Below are 12,860 nucleotides of genomic sequence, written 5' to 3' on the forward strand. Positions count from 1 at the left end.
TTCTAATTACAATTTTTCTGACTCATAACTTAAGAGAAAATAGTTTTATTCAAAATGGACAAAAGAATCCCAAGATAACACAAAGCATTCTACCCCCATAGTATTCTTGTACTTTATGATTACACTTCACACTATTAAACATTCATAACAGAAATAAATGACATTTTTTTTCCACATTTATCTGCCATCTTTATAAAAGCCCAGTTGGGTGATCCTGATACTTCAGGTATTTTTCACTTACACAAAATTTCAGCCTAAAGCTAAGACATAAGTTAACTCATTTTCAGCAATGCGTACTACTTACCGGTAATCACACCTGCAGTTAGATAGATCTGAATGATGCTTGTGCAGAAGGAAGCTATCACCATCCCCATTGAGGCAAAAAGGCCACCCACCAGCATGACAGGGCGACAACCAAAGCGATTGACGCATACACTACAAAGTGGACCTAGGCAAGAAAAGCAAATTACAGTTGCTAAGATAAACCAACTTTTGCAACTGATTTTATGACACTTTGTATTTCTTTGGTGGACTTCAGAATGTTAGGTTCATGGTTGGAATCAATGATCTTAAAGGTCTAAGGTGTTTCCTCAATGATTCTGACTTGTTCTGTACTCTGTCCATACAGTCAAGCCAATCAGGAAGTCCTTTCCTCTGTAGTCAAATACTTCAATCTTTTTTGTCTTCAGAGTGCCTTGTGATTTTTCTTTTTCATCATCTTCAGCAGCTACTGAGTTAAAGACACGTAATTTTAAATCCAAGCTGGATGGGCTTAAATAACTGTTTGGTTTAAGTGATTAATAGTAATTCTTCTTTGGAATGCCTTACTTGCACACAAGGAATGATATGCAGTCATGATACACACTGTAAATGGCTGTGTTACAAACTTAATTGTATGACACAGTACGGTTTCAAAACCAGATAACTACTCACCTGTTCCATAAAGCATGGCCAGCAGAATGGAGGAAATCCACGCAGTGTCACTATATCCAATGCCAAATTCCCGGATAAGTTCTTTAAAGAAGACGCTAACTGCCTTAGGAAAGGCATAGGAGAATCCTGTGATGATAAAACAGCCAAAAAGGACAGCCCAGCCCCAGCCTCCATCAGGGGCTTTAACACCAGATGGACCATCGTCAGCTACTACAGCTCCCATGATGAAGCAGCTTGTGTGTTCCCTAAGAAACAAAAAGCAATTAGTGTCTAAAATTGCACTACCATTAAAACTAAGGCATGGAACTACTTTAAATAAGTCTTGAGGATGCAGTGCAATTTTAACTATTCCTTGTTTGAGTTCAGTTCTTACAGAGCTTGCAAAAATACATGAAAATGAGATGCACACAGCTGAGTTTTAAATGAATGTCCCCTCACAGCTCTCAAAGTCAGAACTGGATTTCAGCCAAATAAATCACTGTTTCATCGAAAAACTGAAGCCATTACAGCAGCTCAGGGGTCTATTTGACTTTTGCAAATATGTAATAATTACTGCATTAAAGTCTGCAGGACTTTTTATATAAAAAGACCTTGTTACATGAAGCTCCTGGCCTATTCGCTTAGGAGGCTTGGTGCATCACAAGTGTTCTGTGAAATGGTGGACTAATCACCCAGATTTTTTATTTCCCACCGAGGACAACAGTACAGCCCTGATACGCTGCTGTCTTGAAAAGATAGATCCTTTTGAGATGATGATGAGCTATCATTTTTCACACATCAGGTAAGTTCGTAAGCTAAACTGCAATGAAAATCTCCACGAGCCATTTTTGTGGATGCTGGAAATTATTAACTCCAGCAGTGCTCAGTACAACTGCCCGCCTGAAGCAAATACTTTCCATTGTTGCTATTATGTGATCAGTAAGAAAAAGTAATATTTGATGAATCACATTTTTCACATTTTCTATATGCAGCCATAAGCACCTTTGCATCTAAAAATATTTTGTCATGATAATACTATGTTTCTAGACAGTAATGCTGCCAGGTTTTAAAAGTGAGAGATGTGGGGTAAATAAGACGCTGAAAAGGCACATAAAGTGTCCCTGTATGTGAGGAGCACAGGGAGTTACTGCATCGCAACAGCTAGGTTTTTGTAGGATCTGTGTTCTACACAAGTCTTGAAAATGTTAAGGTGACCTTCAAATAAGGATCTTACTCATTAAATCTTACATGTACAAAAATTGGCCATTTCTTTAATGTGCAATTGATTGTGTCAGTGTTTCTCTTCAGTGGTATCTAAAAGAGGAGTGCAACCATAGTTGCACATGAGTAAAGAATGCTTCTGCTTTCAACAATATAAGCCTGGATAGCGATTGTTGTAAGTTGGGAACTACGTAATTCTCACAGCTCCATTTCAGAACCAGACTATATATGACACAACAATCTGATGCAGACTTGTCTAGACAACTGAGCACCAGATGCACGATTCTTAATAGGCCAGTATGGATGTACTTACTATAGTATTTAGACCAGCACTCCCACTTCTTGGAAGAAACAACTTTATATACATGATACAGAAATAAATCTGGCCATGACTATGGCTGTTCTAATGCCCTGGCCTGTATGGGCACAGTAAGCCTCACAGTATTGGCTTCACCTCTTCTTTTCTGGAAATCAAATATAAACAGAAAACAATTTGTTTAAAGTCCAAACAACTTGAACTTAAAATGTTTTAACAAGAAGGGAAACAGAATACCTCCACAAAACTAGTCATCGAGGTGTTTGTGGCTCATTTGCTGATTGCTGTCAGAGTTCGTAAAAATGCACAGCTTGGTAGACTCGGCAATTCCTGCAGCAGGCTTTGAGTTGCTAAATAAAAGTCTTAAGATGCATCTCTGCCAAGACTCCCAACACTGGGATCTGTCCACCCTTCAAAACTCTTTTTCCCAGTAGCTTTTGTTTGACACAAGGTATAAAGCATTCTTCAAATAAGGACTTATTTTTTTAAAGCAATAACCAGACAGCACGGAGTAGATGCACAAAGGGTAATCCTTGTGACAGTGGCAACTCTGTAATATTAATGATAACAGACGTAATGCTGATGGAAGTATCTCGGCTCAAATGTATAAAGAACAGAAATAAGATGTAAAATTGAAGGACTCCAGGGGGTAGGAGGCATTATCACTCGCACTACTTCCAAGTTGTCAGAACATTTCGTTTGGAATGAAGGTTTAAAATGTTGGGGGAAGGGTTGGGCAGTTTCTGTTCGTTTCCATTACCCTTCTAATGCAACACGAAGTTAGTAATAATATATGAGCATGCTTTGTTGAAAAACAGCAACTGGAAATGTCTCCAGACTGCTTACAGAGTGCTGGATGGGGACATTCAGTGCCTTATGGCGTTCAGCTCTTCGCACAGGCTGGGGCAGTCTCCTTTACTGCGTCTATAGCAAAGTTGTTTTTAAGGGCAGCCTCTGCAGACCTACAGTACTGAACCCCGATAGCAAACTACATCCACGCCATATGAAGCGGCGAGTGGCTTTGAGAAGGAACACCGTTAAGAACTACTTGGCAGCACGCTTATTCCTTCCAGAAGAGAACTGTCCAAGCTTTTCGGGGGGAATAGAAGTCAACTCGGCAGCCGGCGCACCGAGCCTGGTGCGGACGCGGCTCGGAGGAAGACCCGGTTCCCCCGCCCCCACTCCGACCCTCGGAGCAGGGGCTGCAGGAGCCCGCGGCCCCGCGTGACCCCGCGCTGCGATGCCCCAGCAGGGCGCGCGCGGGCGGCAGCCGCACTGAGACGTGCAGGACGTGACTTGGGCGGGGGGGGCGGGCGCTGCCCGCGAGTTGCGCGCGCGGCGCGGGCGGGGCCGGGGCCGCACCCCCGCCCAGCGCTCGCAACCGCGGTTGCCGGAGCCCGGTTCTCCCACGATAGGAAAATACTCTCCTTTCTGGCTATTCTTGAGCTCTTCCATGCCCAGCAGAGCAAGTCAGCTTGTAAGAGACATATTCTGTTCCACGTGCCTTACGGAACTTACCAGCTTTGCCATGAGGAACAGTCTCTAAAACGGTTTTATGTTCTGCTGGGATGAAAGAGCTCGACTTGCTGATGTGAGGGAACCTGGCCTACTTTACAGCACTTCATAAAAATAAGCCTACAGGGAAACACACAGTAATATCCATTTACTCTTCTTTACGTCATGTCTACTACCACATTTGGCTAAAAATCACCACAAACTAGCACACCAGATCAAGTGCCATCCTTTTAAGGGTGGTTCACATTTCACCCACACATGCATCAAAAACAGCTCTCTTAAAGGGAAAGGCTGAGAGAATTCAGACTGTTCAGCCTGCAGAAGAAGATGCTCTGGGGAAACCTTATTGCACTTTCCCAGTGCCTGAAGTAGCTACAAGAAGGCTGGAGAGGGACTCGTTACAAAGGCATGTAATGATAGAACAAGGGGGAATGGCTTCAAACTGACAGTAGGTTTAGGTCTGGTACTAGGAAGAAATTCTTTAGTGTGAGGGTAATGAGGCCCTGGCAAAGGTTGCCCAGAGAAGCTGTGGCTGTCCCATCCCTGGAAGAGTTCCAGGCCTGGTCTAATGGAAGGTGTTCTGCCCACAGCAGGGGGTTGGAACGAGATGAACTTGGAGGTTCCTTCCAGCCCAAACCTTCTATGATTCTACAATCAATGTTATTCGTCTGGTTTGTCCATTAGTTGTTCATGTTAACACATCAAAATTGAAAAGACCATTAACCAGAACTAAAATTAAGCCTGTCTCCATAAACACAGCAAGGATGCACTTCATCCTGTTGTGGTGTGCCTCACTAGGCTAAGACTGTATTCACCTCAAGAAATATAAGGAAGTAGTGAAGAGGTTCCCTGTGTGAAATGTACCAACAAGGGCTACCACCTTTAGAAAAGGCAGGCTTGTGGTTCAGCACAGGCAAATTTTGTACTTAGGATTTCACTACAGTGCTGGGATACTGTCAAAGCCTGCTAAGATAGGAGGCTACTGCCTAACTATTGCAACAGCTTGCTTTGCTTTCTGCTTTTGTTAGCTCAGCCCTATTTAGAGGCAAAAGAATTACATTTAACTGGCTGTGGCTCAGTTTCATATCTCCACAACAAACATGATAGTATTGTCAGTATTTATTCCAGATTCCTTCTGTCATGAATGGGTTTGGTAATGTGTAAAACAAAGGCAGCAAATGTAGTTAAATCTGTGGGGTTTCATCTTCCTGATATTATCTTCTTGTTGTCATGGAAACTAATATAGACTCAGTTAGGAGGAAGTATTAGGTGACTGCAGGTAGCATTGGTGGTGGTGTGATGGTGGTGGGTTTCTGGGATGATGTATATAAGAGGAGAGCATAGTTAGAAAATGGCAAGAAATCTATTATTCGTGTTTAGACCAATACTCTTATTGGCAATGTAGCTGTACTTCTTGGTCAGCAAGTATGGGTAGGAAGGACATTTATGAACATGTAGGCTGACCTATATAGCTTGAGAACTTCCTGTTCTCAAGAGGAATTAATTTCAAGAATTCTCAAGAATAATTAATTTCTGCTAACTGTGGTTGAAATCAAGACGACCTTGAATTTCTGTGATACAAATAAAAGATTATTGTCAAAAACAGAACATAAGCTTCCAAGTAGGGAACCCAGTTCAGTGAGGACCTCAGTCTGGAACCCCACCTGTTTGAGAACTGTATAATTACAAAATAAGGAAGATGATCTAAACTGAGCAACGCAGACATCCTCCTTCACTTTTCTTATCTGTGAAACAAAGAAAATAATGATTCTCTCGTCATAGGGTGTTGGGGGTATGAATACATTGAAAAGCATAGGCTTGCTCATACTGTGTTAATAGGAGTCATAAACCTCCTGTATTTGCCCAAGGGTATTAAAATCTAAGCAGACTAAACAAAATATGCATGTTATTCTTGGTTTAAGTGAAGAATCCTAAAAACTACCAGCTCTACTGAAATTTTGCAGGAAATGATTCCTGAAAAAATATTTTTATTTTAATATTCTCCAGACCCTTATGATAGCCCTCTCATACATACTAAAACAACTATGCTTTTTATTGACATCACTGACATCTGCCTATTCAGCATGACTTTAACTCCTTCCTGATTCTCTAAAGTACAGATGCATATATCTTTAAATCAAATTTTATTACAACTCAAGTACCTCATAAAGCCATTTAGATGGGCCACTGGTAAAGCCCACTAGTGCATTTCTTGTGGCTTACCTGCTTAAGTATCAGCCAGTTGAATTATATATTCATTACACAGGCTGCTGCAAACTTCTGTTCCCTACAAAATCATTGCCATACTTTACCAATGCCTATCCTGACCTCCTGGTCCTCCCTGCAAGGCCCCACAGTGACTGCTACTGTCCCATTTTGGCCCCCTCCGTTTCAACAGAGACAGTTTTCCTGGATCTGCTTGCCTTTCCTAAGGGTTTGCCAGTTTTCCCCATTCTCTCATCTCCTTCTCAGAACTCCTAGTTTAATTCTGTGCTGTCTGTAGCTGCAAGTGATGTTCCATACCAGCTCTTGTCTATTAACCAATCTCAGTCCCCTTTAGCCTCAAAACATCTTAACTGTTCACTGCTGCAGCACAGTGAGTAACATTCATCACAAGTTATTAGCAGAACCACAGTGACAATAAATTCACCACTGCAATTTTATGTGTAGCAGATAATACTAACCAGTCTAAATTCTATTATCTAGGTAAAGTGCTCTACAGGGAAAGTTGTTGACTATTTATTTGCCTGTTTTATTTTATATCATGAAAATGTTAGAGTGCCGCTCTTTATATTATTTGGGAAAACAAATATACTACTCCTATTACAACAGCATTGTCGACCTCCAGAGTAACTGTATCTATATTAAATGCCCAGTTGCTGGAGAAGTGGATTTATTTTGCTAAATGTCTGTGGGTTTTTTTACACCACATCCATTACCATAAGTTCATCAATGTCAGCATCACAAGCAGCACCTTAACACAAAGAGCACATGCCCTTTCTGTGTTCACATAAAAGAGACATGCCTTCAGTTGCATTGCAATTATCTGACTGTTTTCCATGTGCTTTCAAAGATACAAGTTGCAGAATCCCAACTTCAGTTAGGAACAACTTACAATGCGTTTTCATGTATAATGAAAATTAATTTCAGCCCTGCAGCTATGATGTCTTTGCAATGTGTTGAAGCTTTAGAAAAACAGAAATGCTTGCCAATTGCTTACAGTGGAGAAGTGTCCTTATATTGTTTAGTATGAAACCAAAAGTGATGGAGCTAGATAAATACTAATTAAGGTCTAGTCCTGTCACCAGCTGGGGCATCTGTGTTTATTTTTGCAGAATACCATGTAACTACCCTAATACAATGAAGTGCTCACATGCACATGCACTGTATCTCAAGCTAGGTGAGCACATGTAGCTGAATATAGTGAGGAAAGATGTCTGGCTCAGAGGTGTCATTTTACACAACCACTTTGGGCAGTGCAGCTGCATAATAGGGGTGTCATACACTGAGATATGTGAATTGCCACTTCAGTCTCAATTTAAAATGCCACCTTCTTATTTCTATAATATACTCTGAGTTATACTTCTGACTGAACCACAAGAGGTGTATTCTACTAATAGATTCTGGTTTGCATTTTTAAAACGGCTGACTGCCGCACCGCTTCCTCTGAAATATACACTGCAAAGCCGTACATGACTTTACTCTGTGACATCCTAAATTGAACGGTTTTCCAATTGCTTTACCCCAAAGCATGCAAATCCGCTGCCCAAGGGGACGTGAATTTCCACCAGTGCTAACGTGTCTGCGCCTGTGAGGAAGCTGAATTGGCTGGAATTCAACTCCACCTTTGAGCGCTTTTTCTTCTCTCCACAGAATTGCTTAGAAGGCAAGCCGCAGACCCCTCCAGGCGGATTGCGAGCAACATCAGAAAAGGGCTCTTTCCCAAGAGACGGAGAGGGGCTGCGGCGGCCGCCGCGCGGCGGGGGAGCGGGGTTGGGAAAACAATGGTGGCGGTCGCGGCGTCGGCACGGCCACGACCGCTCGCGCGGCGCTCCGGGGCGGGCACGTAGCCGGCGCAGCCCTCGGCCGAGACGACTCCCGCGGAGCGCTTGGGTCGCCGCCGCAGCCGATGCTCACGCAGACCAGGGAGACGCCGCGCGATTCCGCGCCCCGGCGCCCCACGGTTCCTAGTGTGCTTGCTGAACCGAGTAACGGAGTTCATGCCCGGGGCTGCGACGATGTCCTTATGAGGGGACTGTCCCTCAGACTGCGCGTCGCTCGCTCTGACGGACCTGAACGGTCACTGCTGTGACAAATAATTCCGAAATTCACCTCCCAGGGCTCGACACTCAAATAGGAGGTGAACAGTAGCGAAGGGACCACGGAGGCGAGGCTTTCACGGAGACCCTCGGCGCCCAGTAACAGTCTGAGGCCATGAATGTGGGGAACAAAGCCCGAGCTCGCGGGTGTCCCACGAGCCACCGGTGTGCCCCCTCGGGCCGGCGGCACTACGCGCCTAGGCGTGATCCGGCTGCCAGAGGAGAAGCCGGGGGCAGCGCTCTCTCCTAGCAGGCTGAGCGGGGCTCGGTGGCCAGCACCGCTCAGCGCCCGGACAGCGCTTCAGACCGATGCCGATGAGGACGTTGGGCGATCCATACGGCAACGCGGGTTTCCCGAGGCAGAGGTGCGCCCGCCTGGCCCCATGCGCGGGGGAAAAACGCAGCCGGCGGGATGGCGCCCCGCCGACCGTCGTGGGGTGGTGCCAACGGGTGCGAGGACAGTTGGCGTGGTGCTCACCGCCCCACGGGCGCCCAGCGCAGCTTCTGGGCGAGTGATGAACCCGGGACTCCTATGCCGCGCTTGCCCAAAGCTTGGGCGGCGCTCGGGCGCATCCGGTGGCCCGGAGAGCCCCACGGAGAGAAGCGCCCTCGGTCAGCCCGGCGCTCTGGATTCGGCTCACCCGGCTCCGGACCCCCCCACCCCGCGCTCCCCACGGCGTTCGTCCCCCTGGGCCAGGCAAGCATCCCGCAACATCACGCACGATGGCTCCGCCTCAGTACCTGAGTCACGTCCCGCGCTTCAGCGTGAGGATGCCCCTGCTCGCGCCGGACCGCAGCCCGCTGTCCCCGTGTGCCGACGCAGACCCGCCCCAGCCCGTCTGGTCCCGCCGGCTGGGGAGCGCTCCCGCGCGGTGGGTCTGTGGCTGCTCGCTCCGCCCTGCCACACGGGGCGCCCCCTGGGTCCTATCGCCGCCACGGTGACTCTTTCCCTCCGCTACAGGTTCTTCCGCGCAGGGGCCCCGGGGCCTCACAAGGCATCATCACGAGCTTTGCGCTGCTTGCGTAGAGTGCAAGGCACGGCTGGGTTCTGCCGGCGTGGATGCTGCACTGGCTGTCCGGAGGAGCAGGACCTGAGCAGTGGACTACAACGTATGAATGGGTTTCTGCGGTTGAGGTTTGTTCTGTGCTGCCGTTTCTGTTTTCCCGGGAGCGATCACAGTTTCTTCATTGTTTCCTCCCATGAGAATTACTCTTACTAGCTTCCTTGCTTCGTTGTTTTCTTCTTGGTAATTTTGAGTGTGATATTGTGCATTCCGTAGACAACTTACAGGCTTCCCTTCTTATCCTTTACCAAGGGAGCACTCCCTGCAAATATGCTTTCATAACATACCCCTTCTTTTACATCAGGATGGAATGAGCTTTCTGCGTTAATCTCTTGTGACTCAACTGCGAGTCATACAAAGGCTGGATTATAAAACTGAGTGTGTGTTGATATTGCTATTTAGCATACATGAAACTTGTGGTGGGATTCTCAAGTGCAGTACAGAAAGTAGCACTCCTAAGGCTATCTGGGGCTGAAGAAATTCAGGAGTCGGTGCTCCACTCTTTTGTGTGCTTCTAGCACACAGTCCAGTATGTAGGGCAGTGACTGGCCCCATGTGCTTGGCACTGGTGAGGCCACACTTTAAATCCTGTGTTCGGTTTTCGGCCCCTCACGACAAGACAGACATTGAGGGGCTGGAGCATGTCCAGAGAAGGGCAGCGGAGCTAGGGAAGGGTCTGGAACACAAGTCTGATGGACAGTAGCTGAGGGAGCTGGAGAGACTCAGCCTGGAGAAAAGGAGGCTCAGGGGACACCTTATCACTCTGTACAACTACCTGAAAGGAGGTTGTACCAAGGTGGGGGTCGGTCTTTTCTCCCAGGTAACAAGAGACAGAACAAGAGGAGATGGCCTCAAGTTGTGCCAGGGGAACTTTAGATTGGATATTAGGAAAAATCTCTTCTCCAAAAGGGTTGCCAAGCATTGGAATGGCATGTCCAGGGAAGTGGTGGAGTCACCATCCCTGGAGGTTAACAGTTGGACACTATGATCCTGAAAAAAGTCTTTCCCAATCTAAAAGATTCTATGATTCCTATAACCTATGTGGAGATACACAGGGTTCTAACTAGAAGAGGATAGGTAGGATACAATATTGTCTTTTGAGAACTATGGTATTGCACAGGTTTGTAGCTTCCAATATTTTAGAACCTACTTGCTGAAATCATGTAATACCAAGGCAGGAACTGAAGCTCTTTTAATGACTTAGAAGTTTTTTCTTTCCCTTGCACATTATGTTTGCACTGGCTTTTGGTTCAATTTGCTGAACTTTAGTACCCATTTGTACATGCTTAAGGATTCATTGCAGTAATGTGTGAAGATGAGCAAGGCCATGTGGTTTATTTTGAGTAGATAACATACAGAGAGTAAGACCAACATTGCTAATCTTAAAGACTAAACCAGTTTTTGGCTGTCCACCGTTATCTGAATTCAGGCCATTCACTTGCAGACTAGGTGTATTCAGGTTTCAACATCAATCCCCAAACTGACATTGTATATAGACTGTAATCTTTTTTACTCACCGTCAAAGTTTATCTGTTCGGGGCACTATTAAGTCACTGGAAGTCATCAGTTACTCATTTGGGGAACTAACGCACTTAACTACGTGACTAGGGGCTGTTTGAAGGTACACTGGAGACGATGACAGCTAATTTGAAAGGAGGGGCAGAGGGGAGGAAGGATTGCAAAAGATAATGCGGTTGATAGGTTAGGCAATGCCTAATATAAAGATGTAAGGAATGTCAGCAGTGAGAATGGTGTATGAATTTAGACATTTGCCTATTATGTGTTGATTCTGATGAGTGCTCTGAAGGGCCCACTGCAGAATATAAATTATGCTGGGACTTGTGCTATAATTTTTGTGTATTCAGATGTAGAAAATCTTTTGAAGCCGGTTTTCACCATTGTATTTTAAACCAGAGGTGATTCATATAAATAAATGAACTAAATCCCTTTAATAATTGCAGTATTCTGAAATTATAATTAGCTAAATGGAACTTGCTTTATTTCAAAAGTCAAATTGTTCGTTCTGATTCTAATTTTCATTATTAGTTACTGCTGAAAATAAACCCCTTCTTTCTTTAACCACTCTGGGGCAAGGACACACGATTCTCTTCTGATGACACGAGGAAAGATCTATAAGAACTACTGATAATACTCTATCTTCTCTAAATTAGTGTACTTCAGATATCATTTGGGTGCAACATTCAAGTTTCTGGAAGGCAAAAGCTGTTTATATGATCTAGAAAAACAGAAAAGTGACAACATTACAGGAAGTTTGCCTCATGACTTCCAGACAAGCAAGTCATCTAGAGTGACTAAGGGAAAATCATGCTTTAGGCCTGCTTCATGTGTTACATCTTCCTCTGTCTCACCCAGACAGTGTAATGCGGTTTAGTTGATGGATACAATGTTGTTGTGGTTTTAGGAGTTCTCCTGGGGTTCTTTCTGTTAAAGGAGTTTTCCCCATAGGTGTTGCTAGGGGGACAAATTGCTGGATAGTTAAGAAAAACAAGGCCTGGCTACAGGGCTGGGGTGCATCTGATTACTCTTTTCACTTGGGTTGGTGGGCAGTCAGTTCCCGGCGTTTGGACAGAGAGAGAGGCTGCTTCTTCGGCTGCTTTTATTCCTTCTGCCAGAGAAACCCCGGGATCCCAAGCCCGCCTTCCCTGCCCCGCTGGGAGCCGGGCTGTGGCCACCCTGTCACCCCTGGTGCTTCGAGCCTTCGCTGCGCTGTAGCCGTGCTCGCCCAGCCTGCCCAGACCTCCGGGGGGGTTCCCACCGCAGCTCCGCAGTTTGGATACATGTCGTCTGCCACCCGGGATTTGTGCTCGTCCCTGGCGTTCCAGCCTGCTGTTCCAGCCTGCTGTTCCCGAGGGTCCAGCCGGACACCGGGATCGGCTGCCCAGGGGTTTGTGAAGCCTTTGTCCCATCCCTTCCCGGGATCCCAGGCCGCCATTACCGTGTGCTCCCCGAGCTCGCTCCGGAGCGCCCCCTGCAGCCGCGGGGGAACCATCGCACCTGCCCTGCTCACCGGGAGCCGCCAGCGCCCCTGCCGGCTGCGAGCGGAACTGCACCCGAGGGGAAAGGGCCCGACAGCCGAAAGGCTGGGACTGGGTTTGTGATTGTTTGCTGTTCCTGCCATAGTTATTGTTGTTTGTTTGACTGGTTATACACATATAGATATATAATAGTAAAGAACTGTTATTCCTATTTCCCATATCTTTGCCTAAAAGCCCCTTGATTTCAAAATTATAATAACTCGGAGGGAAGGGGGGTTGCATCTGCCGTTCCAAGGGAGGCTCCTGCCTTCCTTAGCAGACACCTGTCTTTCAAACCAAGACAAGTTTTTAATAATTAAGTGCCTTGGTAGCAGAACTTATTTATCTGTGCTGCATGACCTCGTGTTGCAGTTGGCCTGAGTTTGTTTTACAAGCTTTTTAAAGGTTTTCACATGATGCAGTGGGAGTTCAGAGAGAATGGGAAGTTTGTTCACATCCATAACAGCTGTACTTGAAA

At 45.9% G+C, this 12,860-nt stretch overlaps 2 protein-coding genes across 9 annotated transcripts in view; one reads left to right on the top strand and one right to left on the bottom strand.

Annotated features, from left to right (window-relative positions):
* The window catches only part of SLC16A3 (solute carrier family 16 member 3), a 13,359-nt gene extending 4,247 nt beyond the window's left edge, over positions 1-9,112 (bottom strand). Inside the window, exons 1-3 of one of the 2 annotated variants that reach the window (XM_032128671.1) lie at positions 9,025-9,112; positions 934-1,178; positions 305-448 (exon numbers count right to left, since the gene is read on the bottom strand). In XM_032128671.1, the coding sequence (XP_031984562.1) occupies positions 305-448; positions 934-1,156 (367 nt within the window). In that variant the 5' untranslated portion in view covers positions 1,157-1,178; positions 9,025-9,112. Of the gene's footprint in view, positions 1-304; positions 449-933; positions 1,179-2,446; positions 3,546-9,024 lie in introns of those variants that run through there. The other variant, XM_032128672.1, reaches the window with a different exon arrangement.
* Positions 7,504-12,860, top strand: part of CCDC57 (coiled-coil domain containing 57) — a 38,772-nt gene continuing 33,415 nt past the window's right edge. For 3 of the 7 annotated variants that reach the window (XM_032128653.1, XM_032128655.1, XM_032128656.1), the window contains exon 1: positions 7,508-9,418. In XM_032128653.1, the coding sequence (XP_031984544.1) occupies positions 8,403-9,418 (1,016 nt within the window). In that variant the 5' untranslated portion in view covers positions 7,508-8,402. Of the gene's footprint in view, positions 9,419-12,860 lie in introns of all 7 variants that reach the window. The other 4 variants (XM_032128652.1, XM_032128657.1, XM_032128651.1 and 1 more) reach the window with 4 other exon arrangements.

Source organism: Corvus moneduloides, chromosome 19, assembly GCF_009650955.1.
Source record: "Corvus moneduloides isolate bCorMon1 chromosome 19, bCorMon1.pri, whole genome shotgun sequence".
NCBI lineage: Eukaryota > Metazoa > Chordata > Aves > Passeriformes > Corvidae > Corvus > Corvus moneduloides.